The 18,326-nt window shown below is 39.7% G+C and overlaps 1 protein-coding gene across 5 annotated transcripts in view; it reads right to left on the bottom strand.

The window, feature by feature from the left end:
• Positions 1–14,416, bottom strand: part of MAP3K7 (mitogen-activated protein kinase kinase kinase 7) — a 47,392-nt gene extending 32,976 nt beyond the window's left edge. For all 5 annotated transcript variants that reach the window (XM_053972999.1, XM_053972994.1, XM_053972995.1 and 2 more), the window contains exons 1-4: positions 14,145–14,416; positions 2,984–3,094; positions 1,324–1,389; positions 363–408 (exon numbers count right to left, since the gene is read on the bottom strand). In XM_053972999.1, the coding sequence (XP_053828974.1) occupies positions 363–408; positions 1,324–1,389; positions 2,984–3,094; positions 14,145–14,234 (313 nt within the window). In that variant the 5' untranslated portion in view covers positions 14,235–14,416. The remainder of the gene's footprint in view (positions 1–362; positions 409–1,323; positions 1,390–2,983; positions 3,095–14,144) is intronic.
• Between the last annotated feature and the right edge of the window lie 3,910 nt (positions 14,417–18,326).

The following is an 18,326-nucleotide window of genomic DNA, read 5'->3' as shown; positions in this document are numbered from 1 at the left end:
TACAAAATAAGGAAGAATGTTTTCAGATGTTCCACTGGAAAACCTTACATTACTTGTATAAAATGTAAGAAACTGCTATCAAGAACAAACCAGTGAACTGAAAAGAGGTTTTAAAAGGCACACTCCCTTCTCCTTAAAATTATTTTAAGAATTTCAAAGACCCACAAAACAGTTGGAAGAGACCTCTGGAAGTCCACCAAGCAGGTCAAGCAGGCCAGCTCCAGCTGGTTGCCCTGGACTGTGTTCAGGTGGCTTCTGAATAGCTCCAAGAATGGAGACATATTTATGAAACAACTTGTAGTTTAGATGATGTTTACCCTAATACTAGCACTTTAACTCCAGGAAGTTGAAATGATACTCACCATTGTAGAGAGAACCTCCTTCAGCATACTCCATAACAAGACACACCTTTGAGGGGAAGGGGACAAAAATTAGGCATATTTTCAATGCAGAGGCAGAAAACAGCTTTTGTAAACTGAAAGGGAAGTTCTTTGAGAGCAACTGCAAAGCTTCCATATCTAAGCTAATGGAAAATACATCAGTCAGTTTGACACATATGTATTTGCATGTAAGAAAAATCAGTTTTACACTTAGTTCTCACTGGATGCTAGAAAATAAAAAATAATGACCTCCCTCCTCCTCTTCAGACGTAAAAAGCAAATACTGTCTTCCAACTGCAGTTCATTGTTCTTTACTTTATTCCTTTAGTGGCTTACAAAAAAAATTAGTTAAATACCACGCCAGAAAAATTTCACTAGTACTAAGAAAGAAAAGGGATGAATCACTATTTTAAGCAATTAAATAGCCCATACAAGAATTTGCTAAGGATACATCTGTCCTGTCACAGTACCCTCTTTTCTGCTCAGAGAATTTGTGAGACTGTTTGCAGCTATGGCAGAAAGTAAGCAAATCCTGAAAATTACATGTATGAAAATAGGAGCTGATTTACAAGACACAATCATGTCTTGACTCTTGACACTGCATTTCCTTTTTGTATTGATTTGCAATTAATAGAATTGTAGATATATATTTAACTACATTATGTAATACACTAGATGCCATTTTGACTAACTGAAGTATAACTGGTGTTCAGAAACAGATTTGGGGTGTTCTTGAAAGAATTAATTTTTATAGCAGCAGAAAGAAAAAACAAATATCAGAAAATATCAACCAACCTACACATCTATATATTTCCTTATTATGGCTAGAACATGAAAAATATATAAAATAGACATTTTAATATAAAATACATGTTCTGTGCATTGATGGTTGCATATGTTAAGCTAGTTACCTTTTTTCATACTGACATAAGCTATAACTTACTGGGTTTAGACAGGCTCCATATAACTTGACAATATTGGGATGGTTTACCCGTGACAGTTGTCGAAGCTGCAATACAAATCACACAGTTTCAAACCATGGGAAAAAAAGGCTAATGCTTTATTTTCATAGCTATAAATACCACAACAGCAAGTACAGTTCTCTATGTCTGCATAACCCCAGATGGTGATTTTACAAATTACAAGACTTATGTCACTCTTTGCATTTTCATTTATGTAATCAGGTTTGTGTCAAACTGGACCTGTATTTTAAAAGAAAGTTTGATGAAATTACATTTAAAGAAAGTATTTTTGTCAGGATATAGTAAAGTCACTCAAGTCAAAAGCACAGTGCAACTATGAAGTCTATAGATTTGGTGCTCTTCCTGGAGCCTTCAATTTTGGGACTACATAAAAATTGTCTGATTAAATAAAAAAAAAAAAAATCAGAATCATACTGTCTCTTTTAACAGTATAGAGGACAGAAGTTCTAATATCCCCAAGCCCACAATCTTATAAAATAATTTAATATTAAGATGACACAGTTCCAAGGACCTATTACTATTTGTACTGACAATTGCGTTATTTAGCGTTGTTTTTTTTACCAGTACACAGTAGAAGCAAGCAAAAAGGAATTTTTTTCCCTGCACACAGACTGCTGAAGGAGTTTACGCCGTCTTCAGAGCAAATGCTATTTTTTTCTATACACTTCAGAAGATCTAAAAAATCAGAATGAACTGATGCTTGCACTGTGCAGGGTTTCCTGAATAGCAGTAATTACTGAAGCATTTCTGGGATTATGTACTCAGATCTCTTTTGAACACAAAAATCCCAAGAGACTGATCGGATTTACTCAGTGTTAAACCAGAGTCATATTAATAACCTTTAAAACTTTTCATTGTAGTGAACAACATATAAATATTTACAGAAAGGCCTATCACAAACATGCTTTTTTCAGCCCTTTAGTGTGTCCCTTTGACTAGAGTTAGTTCTAAATTTAAGAGTTTTATTTTTAACATATTTTGTGTATCCTGAACATTCTAATTTATACCTGAATAAATACTAAGCAGCATGCCACAATATATGTCATTTAAATTAACTTTTGATTCTAGACAATATTATGGATCTTGGGAACTTTATCAGTGTATCTGAATTACTCAAGACATTTCAAAATAAGAAGACATTGAATGAAAACAATGATTGCCTTTAAGGTAGCAATGTACTTGCATAGAAGAAAAAAATTAATCAAATTATTAGAACTGCTGAAAAAACTCAGAAACAGTTTTAAATATCAACCTGATTGTACTGGAGAACCTATGCTGTGGCCCCTGGAAGTGTTAATCAGCTTCAAGGCTTTGGTGGGTATTCTAGTTGCACCCTGACTTCAGACTGGGACAGAATCTAAGAACTGTTATTTCCCTACTTGTGCGCCCTTGTCTCTCCCACACTCTTGCTTTTCACTTTTTATGAGAAGCAAACTAAAGGAGCTGCAATGTGCTCTAACAGGTCTCCTGTTCTGCAAGACAAGGGCCAAGCCTGAACTGGGTACCGCAGGCAGCATTTATCTTGTGATAAAGACATAGCTTTTAGTACACTAAATGAACCCATGAATTTCAGGAAACAAGCTCTACCAACCCCCATATTTTCCATCAAATGTACTGTACCTCTACAATGAAGGCTTTTCTTTCAGATTCACTTTCTATTTGCTTAATGGCTACATCTTTAGCTCGCCATTTTGCCTTGCAGACCACACCAAAGGCTCCTCTTCCAACAACCTAGAACAAAATATAGAACACTAAGAGTTAAAACTTGAAATAGTTTCATTTGCTGTGCAGGACTTCAGAAAGAGAAAAGAAATTTAATTTAGAAAACTGAAGATACACAGGCTCAAGTTTTGCAGTAGCAATTGAATAGTATGCCATCAAAGCATAACTGGTCTTAGCTAAGTTTGCTCAAGAGATCATTTAGAGAAGAACTGGAAAACACACATACAAAAAATTGTATTACTAATGTGCAGTGACAGTATTTCAGAAAATTATAATTTCAATTGTCTAGAACAAGCTTTACTCAGAAGAAAATTAAAGGAATGAGACCAATTTTTTTTTTTTAGGTTTCACCCATGAAATGACATCTATCTGCTGTATTTGTTTATTCTTGCTAAAAACCAGGAATGAAGACTTCTGAAATTTAAATGCACACACAGCTGCACTGGACCATGATGAAATTGGGACAAGATGTTCAGTGTGGTCAAAGTAATCCCATCATTTTCTCATAGATGACTCAAGAGTGTGATAGCAGTAAATTATCCTGCAAGTCCTCCAAAAAAAGTGTCTATAAATGAAGTTTTCCCTATTTCTGTTGAAGTTTGCTTTCTTGCTTATTTAGAGTTAACAGTGCCTAAAACAATGAAAAAACCCTACCCTAGACAAGAGTCGTAAGTCTTTACTGTAACTTTGCAAAAGCAGTAGTAGCAGCTTCTGTATACTACAGTGTTCAAGTAATCTTTAACCTTTGCTTTGAAGAAGCTCTAAAACCACCATTATTTAGAGTAGCTCTTTGAAACCAAGCATGTAAATGAAAGCAGGATAGAAAGAAGGTCACTTTCAGTTACTGGTGAATTACACATGATGTTTAATTGAAAATTCACTTCTTTTAATTGTTCCTCAGAGGAAAAATGGCAACAAAGAGGAATAATGACAAAATATCCACGTGAGATGTAAAATTGAAATGAAGGTGTTGCCAAAACAGTGACTGCAGCCACTACAGGAAAGCACAGACAAGTGCATTATTACTCATATGCTCAAAAGAAAATGTTGAGGAGAAGCAAACCTAAGGCAGACACAGGCACAGAAGGAAAAGGAATTCCTCAAAATCCAAAAAATGCAAGGCAGGCAAGATGAGAAGTAGGAGAGGGGAGGAGAAATAAGGGGCTGACTACCATTTATGTAATCCATTCTTGCGTTAGGTTCTTACTATGTGCTTTCCAAATAAATAGTGAAACGGATTTTCCCAGGAAATGGGATGGAAAAGGCTGCAGATGTGTAACTCAACACCTGCTAAACTGTCACGATGGATATGAGAAAGTTTGCAATCAAGACCTCGGTTTGAAGGGATGAAAAATGTAAATTAAAAAAAAACTATCAAGATCTTCCATTAAGAAAGATCAAAAAAGGAAATTATACTTAGTAGTTCTTATAAGTTTCATGAGGATATAAAAGACAGCTGCCCCTGACAGCCATGGTGATATATGGCACTTTCTTCTTCTGCTTTCCTTATTACTACAAGAAATATTTTTCTCTTCTACATTACAGCATGCACTTAGCCTTTCCGGAGTTCCTGCCATCTCACGTTTACCTTCCACAACAGTGGTTCACAGACTGAGTCTGCGATAAGATATGCACAGGAGATGCACAGAACATGCCCAATTCTGCTCCGTTAAAGAACAGAACCTGTTGATTGTAACCTCATCCCCCAGCCAGTGCCTTGCACTTTGCATTGCCTTGTTACATCTTGTCCCGATGTAACACACGCTAACTATTTTCTTGCATTCCACAAGTGAGGTTGGAAACACCAAGCCGTGAATGATAGATGAGCAGCCTACAAAAATAGTACATATAAACAAATTGGAAACAATGAGTCACTGGAAGACATAAAAGTCCCAAACAGTCTTCCTTGTTATTTCCTTTTCTCTCTCAAACCATTTTTGAATAAAATTGCCCATTTTCTTGGGGTTGGCAGGCCCCCCACCTTCTACTGCCACAAAAATTGTCCATTACAAAGACCCTACCCACCTTGCACAGCACATGACGAGAGCTACAGAATAAGGAAAGTCTCATCAAGTTGGTGCGCTCTAACTCTGCATTTTGCAGAAATGGTGATTAGTGAGCACATAAAAAAATCGTCCGTGCAAGCACCTGGGAGATACTAAGGACAGTTAATGAGAGAAGGATGCCACAGAGCAGCTTGTAACAGATGAAGTGTATTGGCAGCAGCAATACAGTTAATTCCACATCTGCTGTTCCCCTATGCTGCGAAGGAATCCAAACAGGGTTACCCAAGAGAGTGGGAAGAACCCTCTCTTCCACTTAGGGAAAAGGAGATGGGCATATAAAAAATTCTCCTAGGTGGATACAATTGGCCTTACGGTACAAGCCTCTGTGAGACTCCTTTTAGAAGGTTCCTTTTTTTAATATACCTTTTCTCATACTCTTTCACAGTTTTCAACTACAACTCTGTTACACTGAATCCACTGACAGAAACAAAAAGAGTGATTTGAAAGCAGCGCATATACATCAGCTAAAAGATTGGTCTCAAAATTTAACGAAGTAACTTTTTTTTTTTTTTTTACTTAGCCTGAATCACTTACAACAGTTTGCGATGGGTCAGGCTTACTTTTTTTCTGGCGAGTTGTATCTTTACCTGCTGAAAAGATATGTACATATGTGTGTCCATATGTACAAATACACGATACGTATTATGTATATGATTTTAATATTAGCCCTATGCAATATATCCTACATATCCATCAATTATATTTATTTTTCAGATGCATAACAAAAAAAAAAAAAGCCCGTGTATCTCTTCCAATTGATTCCACATGGTTAAATTCAGCTCATAAGTCTATATAAATGCATTCTGTTCCCCTGTAGATAAATCCATGACTATTTGCAAGTTTCATCTTGAGAACTGGTACATGTTTTTCCAGTTCATATACTAAAGAAGTCATAATTTTTTCAATACTGTTGTATTTTTTAACAATGTTTCTACTGAATGAAGAAATTTACAGAAACAAGTATACTGTCCAATGTAGTATTTTACATTGAGCCATGACTGTCACAATTAATTCTTTGGAAGAATTAATTTATTTGGGTTTTAGCTGAAAAGTGGAATAATTCCAAGAATTAGATGAACTTTAGGAAGTCCCACTGATGACTGGAAAAAATAATAATGAAAAATAAAATCAGTGTTGAGCACCAAGAGGAAGAGTTTACCAGGCAATCTAAATCTTAATTACGTAATAGAAAGCTGTGAGGCCATCAGGTATGTACATTTTATTGTTGGTGAAAATAGTTTGATAAATGGTCATGCAATCAAGGTTTCATAACAATTTATTAGTGACTTGGTGCCTGCTTAGGCAGAAGGTTGAACTTGAGAAGAGGACATGACTGCAGTGAATATTTACCTAGGATACAGGGAAAACAGAAGAGCCAATCCTCCATTAAAACAGCTCAGGCTCTTGGATGGCACATGAAAGGAGCAACCATCAGAAACAATGACTGATCTGATACAAATTGAAGCTTCCCATATGTGAAAACTCCATGTGGTTTTTCCTATATAATCTGGAAAAAAACCTTACTCATAGCAAAAACCCCTTTATAATCAACAGAATGCAGCTTGTGGTGGAGTCCATTTACATATAATTTTCTTCCTTTAAATTTATTCTTTAAAGGAGTAAGTCTTAGATACTGTCAGAACAGTTTAAACACTATGTGGTTTCCTTCAGCACCTCGTGCTGGAACTAAGTAACATAATATCACAGGAGGGAGGCACTGCCTGAACTTTAGTTTCTTCATGCTCACTCCTTGTCCCCTGCTGTTGGTGCCACACCATGTGTCTGGGCAATAGCGCATATTTGGAATTATATGAAGCACAGTTAATGGAATTATTGACACAACAAATCAATAAACAGCAGTTGATCTGTAGCACTGTGTATATTTGGAAAATGATCTAAAAATAAACATATTCTTTTCATAAAAGATTCTGTTCCTTTAAATATCTTCTAGGAGAAAAAAGGAAGATAGAGGGTAGATGAGACATTTAGGAATAGAGTAAGAACAAGTCTGCTTCTACCTTTCTCACAGAAGACAATTAAGTTTGTCAAAAACCACTTGGTACATGACACAAAACCACTTTAAAGTGGAAGTAATATTTAAAGAGATTCAAAGATTGAAAAGTGTATTAAAATCTATTCTTCTACCTGTAAAATACATACCAGTAAAAAGTTACATTTTACTGTGTGACAAAGTGACATGGTGAAGGACAGTGCCACTTGCATGTTTTCCAGATAATGTATTTAGAGTCTTATTTAAAGAATATGAACCATACAAGAACCCTGGAACAAGCATTACCTCTGTCTCTGTGTACAAATAGTATCAAATGCTGTACATAAACAAAGATACATGATACTTACTTGTAAGTATGTAGACTATACTGACTGGTTAGTTATGTAGACTAGAAATCATGCAGGAAATAGAGACTGCAGATATGTTAAGAGCTTAAGGATGTATTTTGTCCTAAGGGATGTGACCAAAAATTTCCCCTCCCCCAGTAAAACGAGAAAAATGCATCTCTATTCAGACGCACCATAATCCCCTAACAAATGTCAAAACTTTGGAAAAATTAATTTCAACTTTGCATTAACTCCACAACTTTTCTATTAACTCAAAAACATAAAAGTGCAAAGTTTTTCTATCTGTCCATAAAGTTTCCATGTAAGGTAGTTCTGCATGCTGGATACCTAGTGCTTTTCTTTCTATAAAAAACTTGCTGGATATATAAGACAGCAATAAAATATAATATCTCCCTGGTTAGCAGACATAGTATTCTTTAGAAAACTGTCTTCATAATTTGCAGTATCTACCGCATGACATGCTCATTTACGATTTTGGGAAGCAAGATAAGCAGTTACAAAAATTCAACAACAGAAACCCAACAAAACCCATGCTTCCAAAATGACAACAGGTTTTAAGTTATCTTTAATATCTACATTGCTTTGTTTACTGGTATATTTGCTAACGAAATGGGATGTATGCAAACTGAATGTTTGTATCTCCAGACACTACACTAGACAGAGTGGAAAAAAATATGTTCTATAATGTGTTCTAAAAAACACAAAAAATAATCACATTTTAAAATTCAGTTGTTTCTACTTTCTCTACCAGAGCTCCAGCAGTATCAATGAAGTATACTAATATTTTCAGTTTTTCACATGTGTGAAATGTATGGCACACTCAGCACAAATTTAAAAAAGTGCCAAAAGAAGCCATGAACAATAGTTTAGAGCTTCCAAAATTATATTCCTACACTTTCTATCATTCATTCAACCAGCATCAAATTCCAGCTTTGGTTCCTCTGTGTGTGCTATGCTTTATTAAGTAGGTTGAAGCAAATCGGCCCCATGCCACAAATGACTGTGGCCAATACCCTGGCAGCACTTTTAGGAAGGAGTTCAGATCTATCTGCCAATTCTTACAGCTATGTTCTTTGACTGGTTAAGTTTATTTGTACTAGTGTCAGCGCAACTCTAAATGTTGCTTTTCCTTTCTGGGATTCATACAGCAATGAAGAAACCTCCAAATCATCTCCACTCCCCCACCCCCAAAACCCCTGGAAGCAATCCTACTAATTTAAAGTAAACTAAGTAATTTAGTTTAGATTTAGTTTCCAAGTTTGAACTTAGAAGTTATGCAAAACACTGTAGGAAAAAAAATATTTCTTCCTGAAAGAAACTGATTATTAAAATCAACTTAGATTCTTAATAAATATAGGCAAGCTCTGCTTCACAAACTCATACAGTTGGTCCCTAGATAGGGTTTTTCATCTGTTAGAGCTGTATAGCACTGTACAGTTTTCATTCAGTGGCTTGTCTGCCTGAATTTAGTTCTGTTGTAAGAACTAATTCTCTTTTCAGCTTCTTTGGAACACGTTTATGAAGAATCAAAGTATCATCATACATGTTCTTGAAATTATAGAATCACAGAATGGTTTGGGTTGGAAGGGACCTCAAACATCATCTAGTTCCAACCCCTCATCATGGGCAGGGACACCTTCCACTAGACCAGGACACTCAGGACCCCATTCAGCCTGCTCTTGAAAACTATGTTTCCAGAAATTCTTTGCTCTGAACATGCAACCAACCCTCCCTGCATTTTGATAGCTCAAGTAATTCCAAGAAATGCATGCATCTCAAAGATAACAGTTTATCAAGTTATACTTTCATTCTGGCTTAACACATATTGAAAAGCTTTTATGCACTGATAGGGTTTTATACATCTGTCTCAAGAACTGAATGCACTTTAATTAACAGCAATTTAAATACATTAACAAAACAACTGTCTGATGCTCTAGTATGAATCAATTTGTTCTGTTAGAGCAGCCCAGAGAGTGAATTATTGTTTTAGAAACAAGATGTTGGATAATGAGGCACTCAGAGTGCAGGACTCTAACATGAGCTCTCTAGGCTGGCACTGTCTAAAATTACTGGTCTTTGGAAAAAAAAAAAACAAACCAGAAAACAAACAAGTACTCTGCAACCAGTAAAATACTGGTAACAATCCACTGGGTGGAACAAATAAGGGATGTGTGAAACTTGCTCTGTTGTTTTAGTTTTTTTCTTAGGGAAAGGTATTAGATATAGAACTCTATTATCATCTCAGAAATATGGATCTTGCTTTCATCACTGGAACAGGAAGATCTGTGAAGTTTCCTTCCCATGTATTCTTTATGAAGTATTTAAGTCTCTTTTACAGGACACAAACTAATTCACTGAATGTATCTGCATGTGTAGAAATGAATGTAAAGTGTCACATTAAGAGTTTAACTAGCTTATTAGCTATCTTCTAACTCACTGCACAGTAAATTTCACCCACATGGAATAGGTGTTGCATAACTTCTGCTATAAATTCACACTCCAGCTGACACTTCAGCTATTTTCTTATATAAATGAATGAAGAGAATCTTCTATTGGTGTAACTAAACTATATTTAAGTAGTTATTTGAATTAATTCAGAAATGTATTTAGAGTAAAATCAGAGAAAATACTGGCATATGTTTTCACCATGTACTTATTTTTTGCCTTTGTTTTTGAATACCCAGATTTGTACCTTGAAGCCTTACTGAAAAAGGCTGAGAAATCTGACTGAATTCAAATGGATTTCTAACTACCACCCTTGGTTCTTGAGAACCAATTCTTCTGTACTCATGTCAGATATCAAATAACGCTGTTCAGATCTCAAATCACATCTGGTTCTTCTCCAAATTTCTTCCAATTTTTCAGATTGGTATTCTACAAATGGGGATGTTCCCCCAGGACACAGAAACAATGGAGGCAGTAATAGCTCCACGTTCAACAGCAGCTCACACAAATCTGCTTTACCTTGTAATGGACATAATCAGTCACTGCAACTCACTAACTTTTAAGAAGTTAACTATATATAGGGGAGCAAAACCCAGTTGCCTACTGTATTGCTCATTCTCTTGCCTCTGAACTGCTTTGCTCCAGAATTGGAAGGAACACATGTAGTTCTCAGCACACTACTCAGTTAATGAAATTAGTCAACTATTTCAAAAATATCTAAGATAGGTGGATATACTATAAATTGCATCTCCTTAGTTGCTGGGACCTTAAGTAAATTTTCTAAAATAAATATTTATAAAGCTTACCTCTTCATCTCAAAGAAAACATTGCCCTAATTCTCTTAGAATTAACTACTGCCCAAATAGATTCTTGAAAATAAACTTCACTGTAAACTGCAATATAGCAGTAGAGCATTAAACAACAGTTTTCAAATAATTTACATTTCAGACCATCCAAAAGTAACTTGCAACTATGCAAATATGGCATTAGTTTTTTAACTTGTCTCCATCAGGCAGTGACTGGGCAGGGTTGCAATATTCATGACCAGACATGTACCTTTGGCTGTGCAATCCAAGCATACATACATCATGTGATGAAGAGGTCTATGTTTTGGTCATGTATGGGACTGTTACCCAGATACCTGGTGGAGGAAAGCCTGTGGAATTTTCAGGAAAGAGTGGCAGGGAGTTGGCTGCCAGAACAATTAAAAACCAAAGTCTGCTTGTTGCTTAGATGTGGAAACTCCCCTGGGAAGAAACAACCAGAGTGTTGTTCTAGATTTAAATATGAGATTTTAAAAGAAGGCTATTAGGCTTTTTATTGTAGACTTGATTTCACTTATATTAGATTTTAATTTTTCAGTTTCTAATGATTTGTCTATCCAATGCTAAAAACTTAAAATGGCCATTTTCACAATTGAAAACTTGCATAGTAAAATAGAGAGCACTTCTGTTGAACTAAAGTTTGTGTTGTTTTCCTCGTTCTAGTTTTGAAGATGCTCCTGCTGTGTCACATCAATTTTGATATGACTCCAACTCCTTCATAATTATTGTCTCTATGGTTTACTTCATTTTTAGCACTTGAAATAACAAAAAGGCATTATGAAGTGGAGATGTGTTTGACTGGTGGGAAGTAACACTACAGCTGGTCATGTGCATGGTAGCTAAAGCGAAATATGGTATATTCTTTTTTTTAATCTTAGTAGAGTTCAGACAAACCTAAATGAAAGTGTACTTATAGATTTCACGTTTATTAGCAAGGTCTCTGGGCCTGCAAGTATTCCAGAACTTCAATATCTATTAATAAACCAGTGGCAGAGTGGGACTGCTATCTGCTGACAAGACAGCCTTGATAATACAACAGCAAAGCTATGATTATAAAAGCAGTTGATCTCTTAACACTCCATTTTGAAACATTTGAAATTTGCCAAGCATAAATATGACCATTTTGAGATATTACAGCCACTTTAAGTCCTTGAAAACCTCTGAGCCTAAAGTGAGAGCACAGAAAATCCTCAGCAAGGATGTGTATTTTGTTATGACTACAAAGTTGACTATTTGTGCTGAAACTGCATCATGAGTAAGAGGTCAATACCCACAGCTCAGAAAAGCAGGGCCTAAGTATGATCTCCAATCCATCTGTTTTCTTGTCAAGTAGGTCTTATTTCTTCCTCTGTGCAATGACATTTGACTGTGTTCAACACTAGGGTATTCCCGTTGCCTAGAAGAACTTCTGGGAGGACAGGTACACTCAAAATGCTAAGCCAGCTGTGACCAGATTTTTTTATGGAGACAACACTATCAAAGTTCTCTTGCTTATATCACATGCGTTTATATCACTGTGTTGAGAATAACACAACAACTGCATTAAACAAATGTCTACTTAAGCATTGTCTCTAGATACATTTTTGTACTGACAGTTCTGTTTCTGCCAGTGCCAGGCACATGTGTGGGACACTGTCAAGCTCTGAGCACTAAACCTTAGAATACTAAACTCTAGTTACACCAATTACACACTATGCAGCTCCACGTTTCCTACATGTAAAACAGCAATACAATCCTTGCTAACAACCTCCCCAAGGGTGTTGTGAGGATTAAAGATTTGTACAGCACTTTATTAATTCAAAGGGCTATGTCTAACACAGCAGATGTGGCACTCACTTCTGTGAGCCATCACTGGGCACCTTTTTACAATGGATAACCTGCTTAAACTTCATTGGGTGAGAAATGCTATTTCTCCCAAAACATGTGATCTGATCTCCAGCTATTAGTAAGTGTTGCAAAAACAACAAAAACATCTTCATTTCAGAATAGTTAAATACATAAAAGGAGGCAGAACAACTAGATTTACAGAAAGAAAAATCTTTATGGTTGCCAAATTCACAGAAAGAGATAAAGGCAATCTTTTGAAATATACTGTCTTCTGAAAATCTCCAGTGCCCAGTGCCTGCTATGGTGAAAGCCAAAGTTACCACAACACTACCTGAATACAGCAGAAGGTGCCCTGGTAGATTTTAAGGTCTCTGAATTATCCCCAGGAGACCCAAGCCCAGTAGGATAATTATGAACAAACCAGTATCTAGCAAACTACTCTAAAAACCTGAGACACAGGTTGTCATACCTATAAAAGCTACTACACAAAACCCCACTTCCACACAAACTTTTTAAGGAAAACAGGGTCATTATTACTTTAAGAGAAAAATATTAATCTAGAAAAAAAGCACAGGGACTGTTTCAGCAGTCTTGGATGCCTGTTAGGTCCAGACTCTACAAGCTGGCCTCATCAAATTCGTTATGGATCTGCACGAAGAGACTTCATTCCTGTAGAGAATTTAGCAGGTGACAGGAAAAAACAGCAGAAATATTTTTGTGTAATTCTGAGAGTCAAACAACACTGTAGTATATAGAGACTACTGAGCCTGTTATTAAAGCATACCCATCTACCCTACTTTCACAGGAACCCCAGACAGATGAAAGGTACACCTGAAATAATTTCACTATGTGAATTTCACAGAAGAAAAACTTCCAACTTTGTTATAAAATTACTGAATGTCACTTTCTGTGTAACAGGCACAGATCATAAATGAAATGTTAAATATCCATAAGTGCAATATCACTAGCCTATGTTAAGAAAAAAACCCTTGTTTATCCTAACAGCTCACAGAGCTGTAAATTTAGTAAATCATTAAGAGCAGTATGATCATTATATACACAATGGCTCAGTTTGGCGGCAGAAGGTGAAAGCAGGGCCACAGAGAAATAGAGATCTAAAAGAAACATTAGAATTAACAGTTCCCTCTTGACAACTATGTTTGCCACCCATACTAAAGTGGATGGCAAACGGGACGCGAAACTTTAAAGTCCTGAATAAATCTATCCCGTTTAAACAAAACTCCACAGTAAGGCATCCAGCAGCAGGGCCGGCAGAAGTCAGCTGGCACCTCCGCTCTCAGCCAGACCGCTTTTGTTCGCTGGTGCCAGCCGCTGTAGCATCCACGGGAGCACAGAACCCCCGGTCAGGTACACTGGGGGGTCCCGGCATCCCAGCGCGCCCGCGAAGCCTCCGCGGACCCTCCCGCAGCCGAGGGCCGGCGCCAGGGAGGGGAACGCCGGGGGCGCTCGGGGTCTGCGTGGTGGGGGCCAGGCTGGCCGCGCCCGGGGAGCGAGGGGGACGGCAGGACCCTCACTCACCTCTTCCACCTCGATCTCTTTGTAGTCGATTTCTTCGAAGTTGAGGACCGGGGAGGTTTCAATCATTTCAGCGGAGGCGGCAGCGGACATGCCTCCTCTTTTACCGCAGGGAGGAGAGGGGGCAGGGGCTACGCGAGGGTCCGGCACCAGGCAGCCGGGGGCCGGAGCCGGGGCTACGCGGGGCTCGGCGGCGGTTCCTGGCGCAGGTCGGGGCGGGCCTGGCCGAGGCGCCGCCGGGGCCGCATCCGCGGCGGCCTCGGGCCTCACTGGCGGCGGGCACAGGCCCCGGCGCCGCCGCTGCGCATCCCGAGCGCGCCCGCACCCCCGCGGGGCGCCGCGCCGACTCCCCTAGGCCGCGGCCTCTGCGCAGCTCGGGACCGCTTCGGCCGCGCGTCCCCGGGTGAGAGAGGGCGGCGCCCCCGGGGCCGCAGCCGGGCTCCTCCGCCAGCCCCAGCGGCGGCAGCGGGAGAGGGGGCCGCGGCGGGGGTGGGGGAGCCGCTCAGAGCCGCGCCGCGGCCGCCGCCGCTGACATCAGAGCCGCTTCCTGCTGCCCTGGCCGAGGAGGGAGGGACGGAGTGAAAGAGTAAGGAAGGGAGGGGGGGAGCGCTAGGCGGCGACGGGCGGGGAAGCGCCGGCACCAGTGGCCTCTCGGTCGGCCGCGGCGGGGCCACGGCCTGGAGGCGGCACCGCCCCCGCCCCGCCCCGCTGCCCGCTACCGCCAGGGGGAGCAGCTGCGGTCCCGGGTCGGCCCCGCTTCCTGTTCCTGCCGCCAGCCGGGAGCGGCCGGCCGGGCGCGGAGCGGCGGGCAGGGCCCCGGCCGCGCGTCTCGGCTGGGCCGGGGGACAGAGGCCGGCGGGGCTCCCCGGGTTCCGGGCAGCGGCCAGGCACGGCCCCATCCCGGGGCTGCGTGTTACCGCCATGCGAGTGCTGGGGGCGCAGGCCTTTTCCCTACATATATATCTATATATATATCTATGCACATGCCTTTTTCTTGTATACGTTCCTATATTTCTCCAGGGCAGGAGGTGTTGTACGGGATCTTGGGACGAGGGCAGGCCTTGAGCTTTTCAGCGGCGCTTTCTCAGGGGAAACCTGTGTGTAGGAGAGTAGCTGTGGAGTGCAGGGTAATGGAGCGATTGATGTAAACACACAGTAATAAAAGGATAGGGAATGAATGTATACCTTAACGCTCCCTCTCCAAGGGAGTCTTGACCAGGGCTGTCTCCTGCTCCTGCTTTGGCTGGAGCACCCACCCCATTAGTGTTTCGGTGGTAAATGTCTCAGATTGACGCTTCAGGGCAGTCCATGGTGTGAAATCAGTGCTGAGATGAGTGAATAGAGCTGCTGTGTTCCCCTGAAACAGCTGTGCTTCATTTTGATATGTTTAACCTTTGGGCTATATATAAAAAGTTATGTTATTGTACAATACTATTAATAGTATGTAATTTTAGTAGATCTAGTAATCTTTCCTAGATCTTCTGCTGCTAGCATGTTAGTGAATGTCTATACCTCACAAGTGTCATAAATGTAGAGAGATCTGGTTTACAGACCTAGCCTGAGAAAGCCATTTAAACAGTTAACTAGGAAAAAAAAATCAAGGATGAATATGGGAAGTGACCTAACCTTATGGTGGCTCAGCTGTTGTTAAAAAAGCCAAAGTACTTCTATCAGAGCCACTGCACTTTGTGACAGGTTGCCATTATAGGTTATTTGCTCCCATCTTGTATTTTTCTGTCAGCTTTTGTAATTTGTCCAGGATTTTCAGATGTACACCAATCCAGAAATCCCAGCCAAGCAGTCACAGTACCTGTTGACTCTGTTGCATGCAAGATGAAACTTGTATGCAGGGCTGGCTGGGTTGGTGCAATTACATTGCCCAAGCAATCTGTGTGCGTGAGGAGCAGACTCATATGCTGAATGTGCTGAGTTTCTGCTGTTGATTTTTGATTTTCTGATATGGTTTGGTGTAGAAAGATCTAAAGAATCTTCTGTTAGTCCAAGTACCACAAAATCTGGCTAATATCTGCTTCATCCAGCAGTGGGGTTATTCAGAGCCCCTGCTTTCTCAGGTTGTTTATAGGTTTGGATGTTCATACAGACCCTGGCACCACCTTACACCCAGTGAATCATTTGGTTTTCATTTTTTTCAAAAGCACTATTAGTGCACATCTTGGTCATGCTGTGACACAGTCATAAAGAACCATGTTTATACCTGGACCTCACAACTTTTTGCAGGAAAGTGTATCACTTGTGTAAGCAGCTGCTGCTGTCTCAGCTGCTGGAGTGTGCAATATATTGATTATTGAAAGATGAAGAAAATGGATTTCTGAGGTATTGAGAAAACTGCAAGTCCAATGAAAACCAGACTCCTTTCAGTCTGGTTCATACTGGCTTCATATTGCTGGATGGATTGCTTCAGTTCTCTATACACTTGTAGATCAAGACAAGGAACACCTGAAGTCAACTGAAGCCAAGGCAAAGGTGTGAAAGAAAAGAAAGGGAGGTGTGAAAATCCATCACTGGATACTTGAAATCCATACTCTTGATAGTTAGTTGCAATCATGAACATGCTCTCAGGCCAAAAGCTTAACATTTTATTTATTTTTTGGGCACATATGCATCGGGAAAGGTGAACTATATCAGTACTTTTTAGAAAGATGGCCAAGTGGGTGGTTGTACTTAAGGGGGTGGCAGTTGGTGATCTCTGGTAAATGTAACTGAATATTTGGTTTTTTGTTATGTTTCACAGACCTCTCTTGAGGGTATGTATCAAACAAATGGCAGTTGAAGTCTTCTGTTTTTCAGTGGAGAGATTTTTCTGTTACCTTTGTTATATTTTGTTGATGGGTATAAGACAGCAGAAGAGAGCATTCCAATTATAGTTGCTTGTAAGGTTCATTTCCTTTCAGAAATTGATGTGGAAATATGTATCTCAAAAATAATGAGCTCTTTCTTTGTGAAGGCAGAGTCATAATCATTATCAAAATGTCACTGCTGTGAAGATCAGGAGGGGTTTTAAGGATGTGGTAATTTTGATATTACCTTTTTTTTTTTCTTCTTTCCTGACTGACACAATCTTAATTAGTTACAATTAGCTATTTTGTGGACTGGGTATTGGTTGTACAGCCCCAAAATATTTATTCAACAAATACAGGAGAAAAAGGAAAAGAAAAGCTATACCTGTTGTGCTTATCTTGGACAAAAACTGCTCTTGTGTTTAGGAGTAAAACCTAGAACCTGGGACATCCACATTCTGGGTCTCAGTAGCCTCTCTATAACATGGGAAAATACTTACACTGCCTGGAAGGTGATCACTTGAAGACTGTTGGAAACATCTGGGTACCATGGCCAGAGTGTGCACAAACACTCAAACCTGAGACAGTTGCTATGGAGTTCTTTGTCACACCTGTCCTAGAGTGTATGGCTCTGGTTTGTCTGAATCTCCAAGGATTCAATCCCGAAGTGGGGGCAGACCAAGTGAACCAAATCCGAACCTGAAGGGGCTACTTTTATAGGGATGGGGGAACACGGGGAGGACACAGCCTTTGCCCAATAGGAGGGCATCAGGGGAGGGGTGCAGGGTAAGGGCTCCCCAACAGAAGCCAACACGGGGAGGGAGCAATCCTTACAATCCAATTCTGCTTCGAGGAAGGGATGAAAGACAGGGAACACTCCAGAACCAAAGGAGTGTGCCGTCTTTGACAGACAGGGGTGAGACAAGGGAACGAGGGAGGCATACAGGTGGATTGACATGTGGATTGACATTTTGGTGGGGAAAAGTGTGGTGAACAACTCAGGACTGAACCATTAGGGAAGCCAAATGGGGTACATAGAATGAACCACTGCAAACTTATAACAAGGAATATTAAAACATACTACAGAAGAACCAACTGTAAAATAACAGACTACCACACTGAGGTTTAGCCCTAATATCTGCAGATCCTAATGAAAATTTATCCAATATAATATGAAATTTTACAGCTTAGAATTTGGACACATTTTCATGAATACAGACAAAGGCACAGATACATTATCCTGGCTACCCTTCGTCCACCTCCCTTAAAATTACTCTGACAATTTTTAAAGGGGGGTGAACAAGCATTATTTTCCACTAACTTAATTTAGAAAAAAGCTAAGTGATTTCTTCTTTCAAAAGACTTTAACTTGTGTTGTATTTTAGTA

The sequence above is a fragment of the Vidua macroura genome, chromosome 3 (genome assembly GCF_024509145.1).
Source record: "Vidua macroura isolate BioBank_ID:100142 chromosome 3, ASM2450914v1, whole genome shotgun sequence".
In the NCBI taxonomy this organism is placed as follows: Eukaryota; Metazoa; Chordata; class Aves; order Passeriformes; family Viduidae; genus Vidua; species Vidua macroura.
Note: the sequence above shows the minus strand (reverse complement) of the source record. Positions and strands in the feature narration are given on the sequence as shown.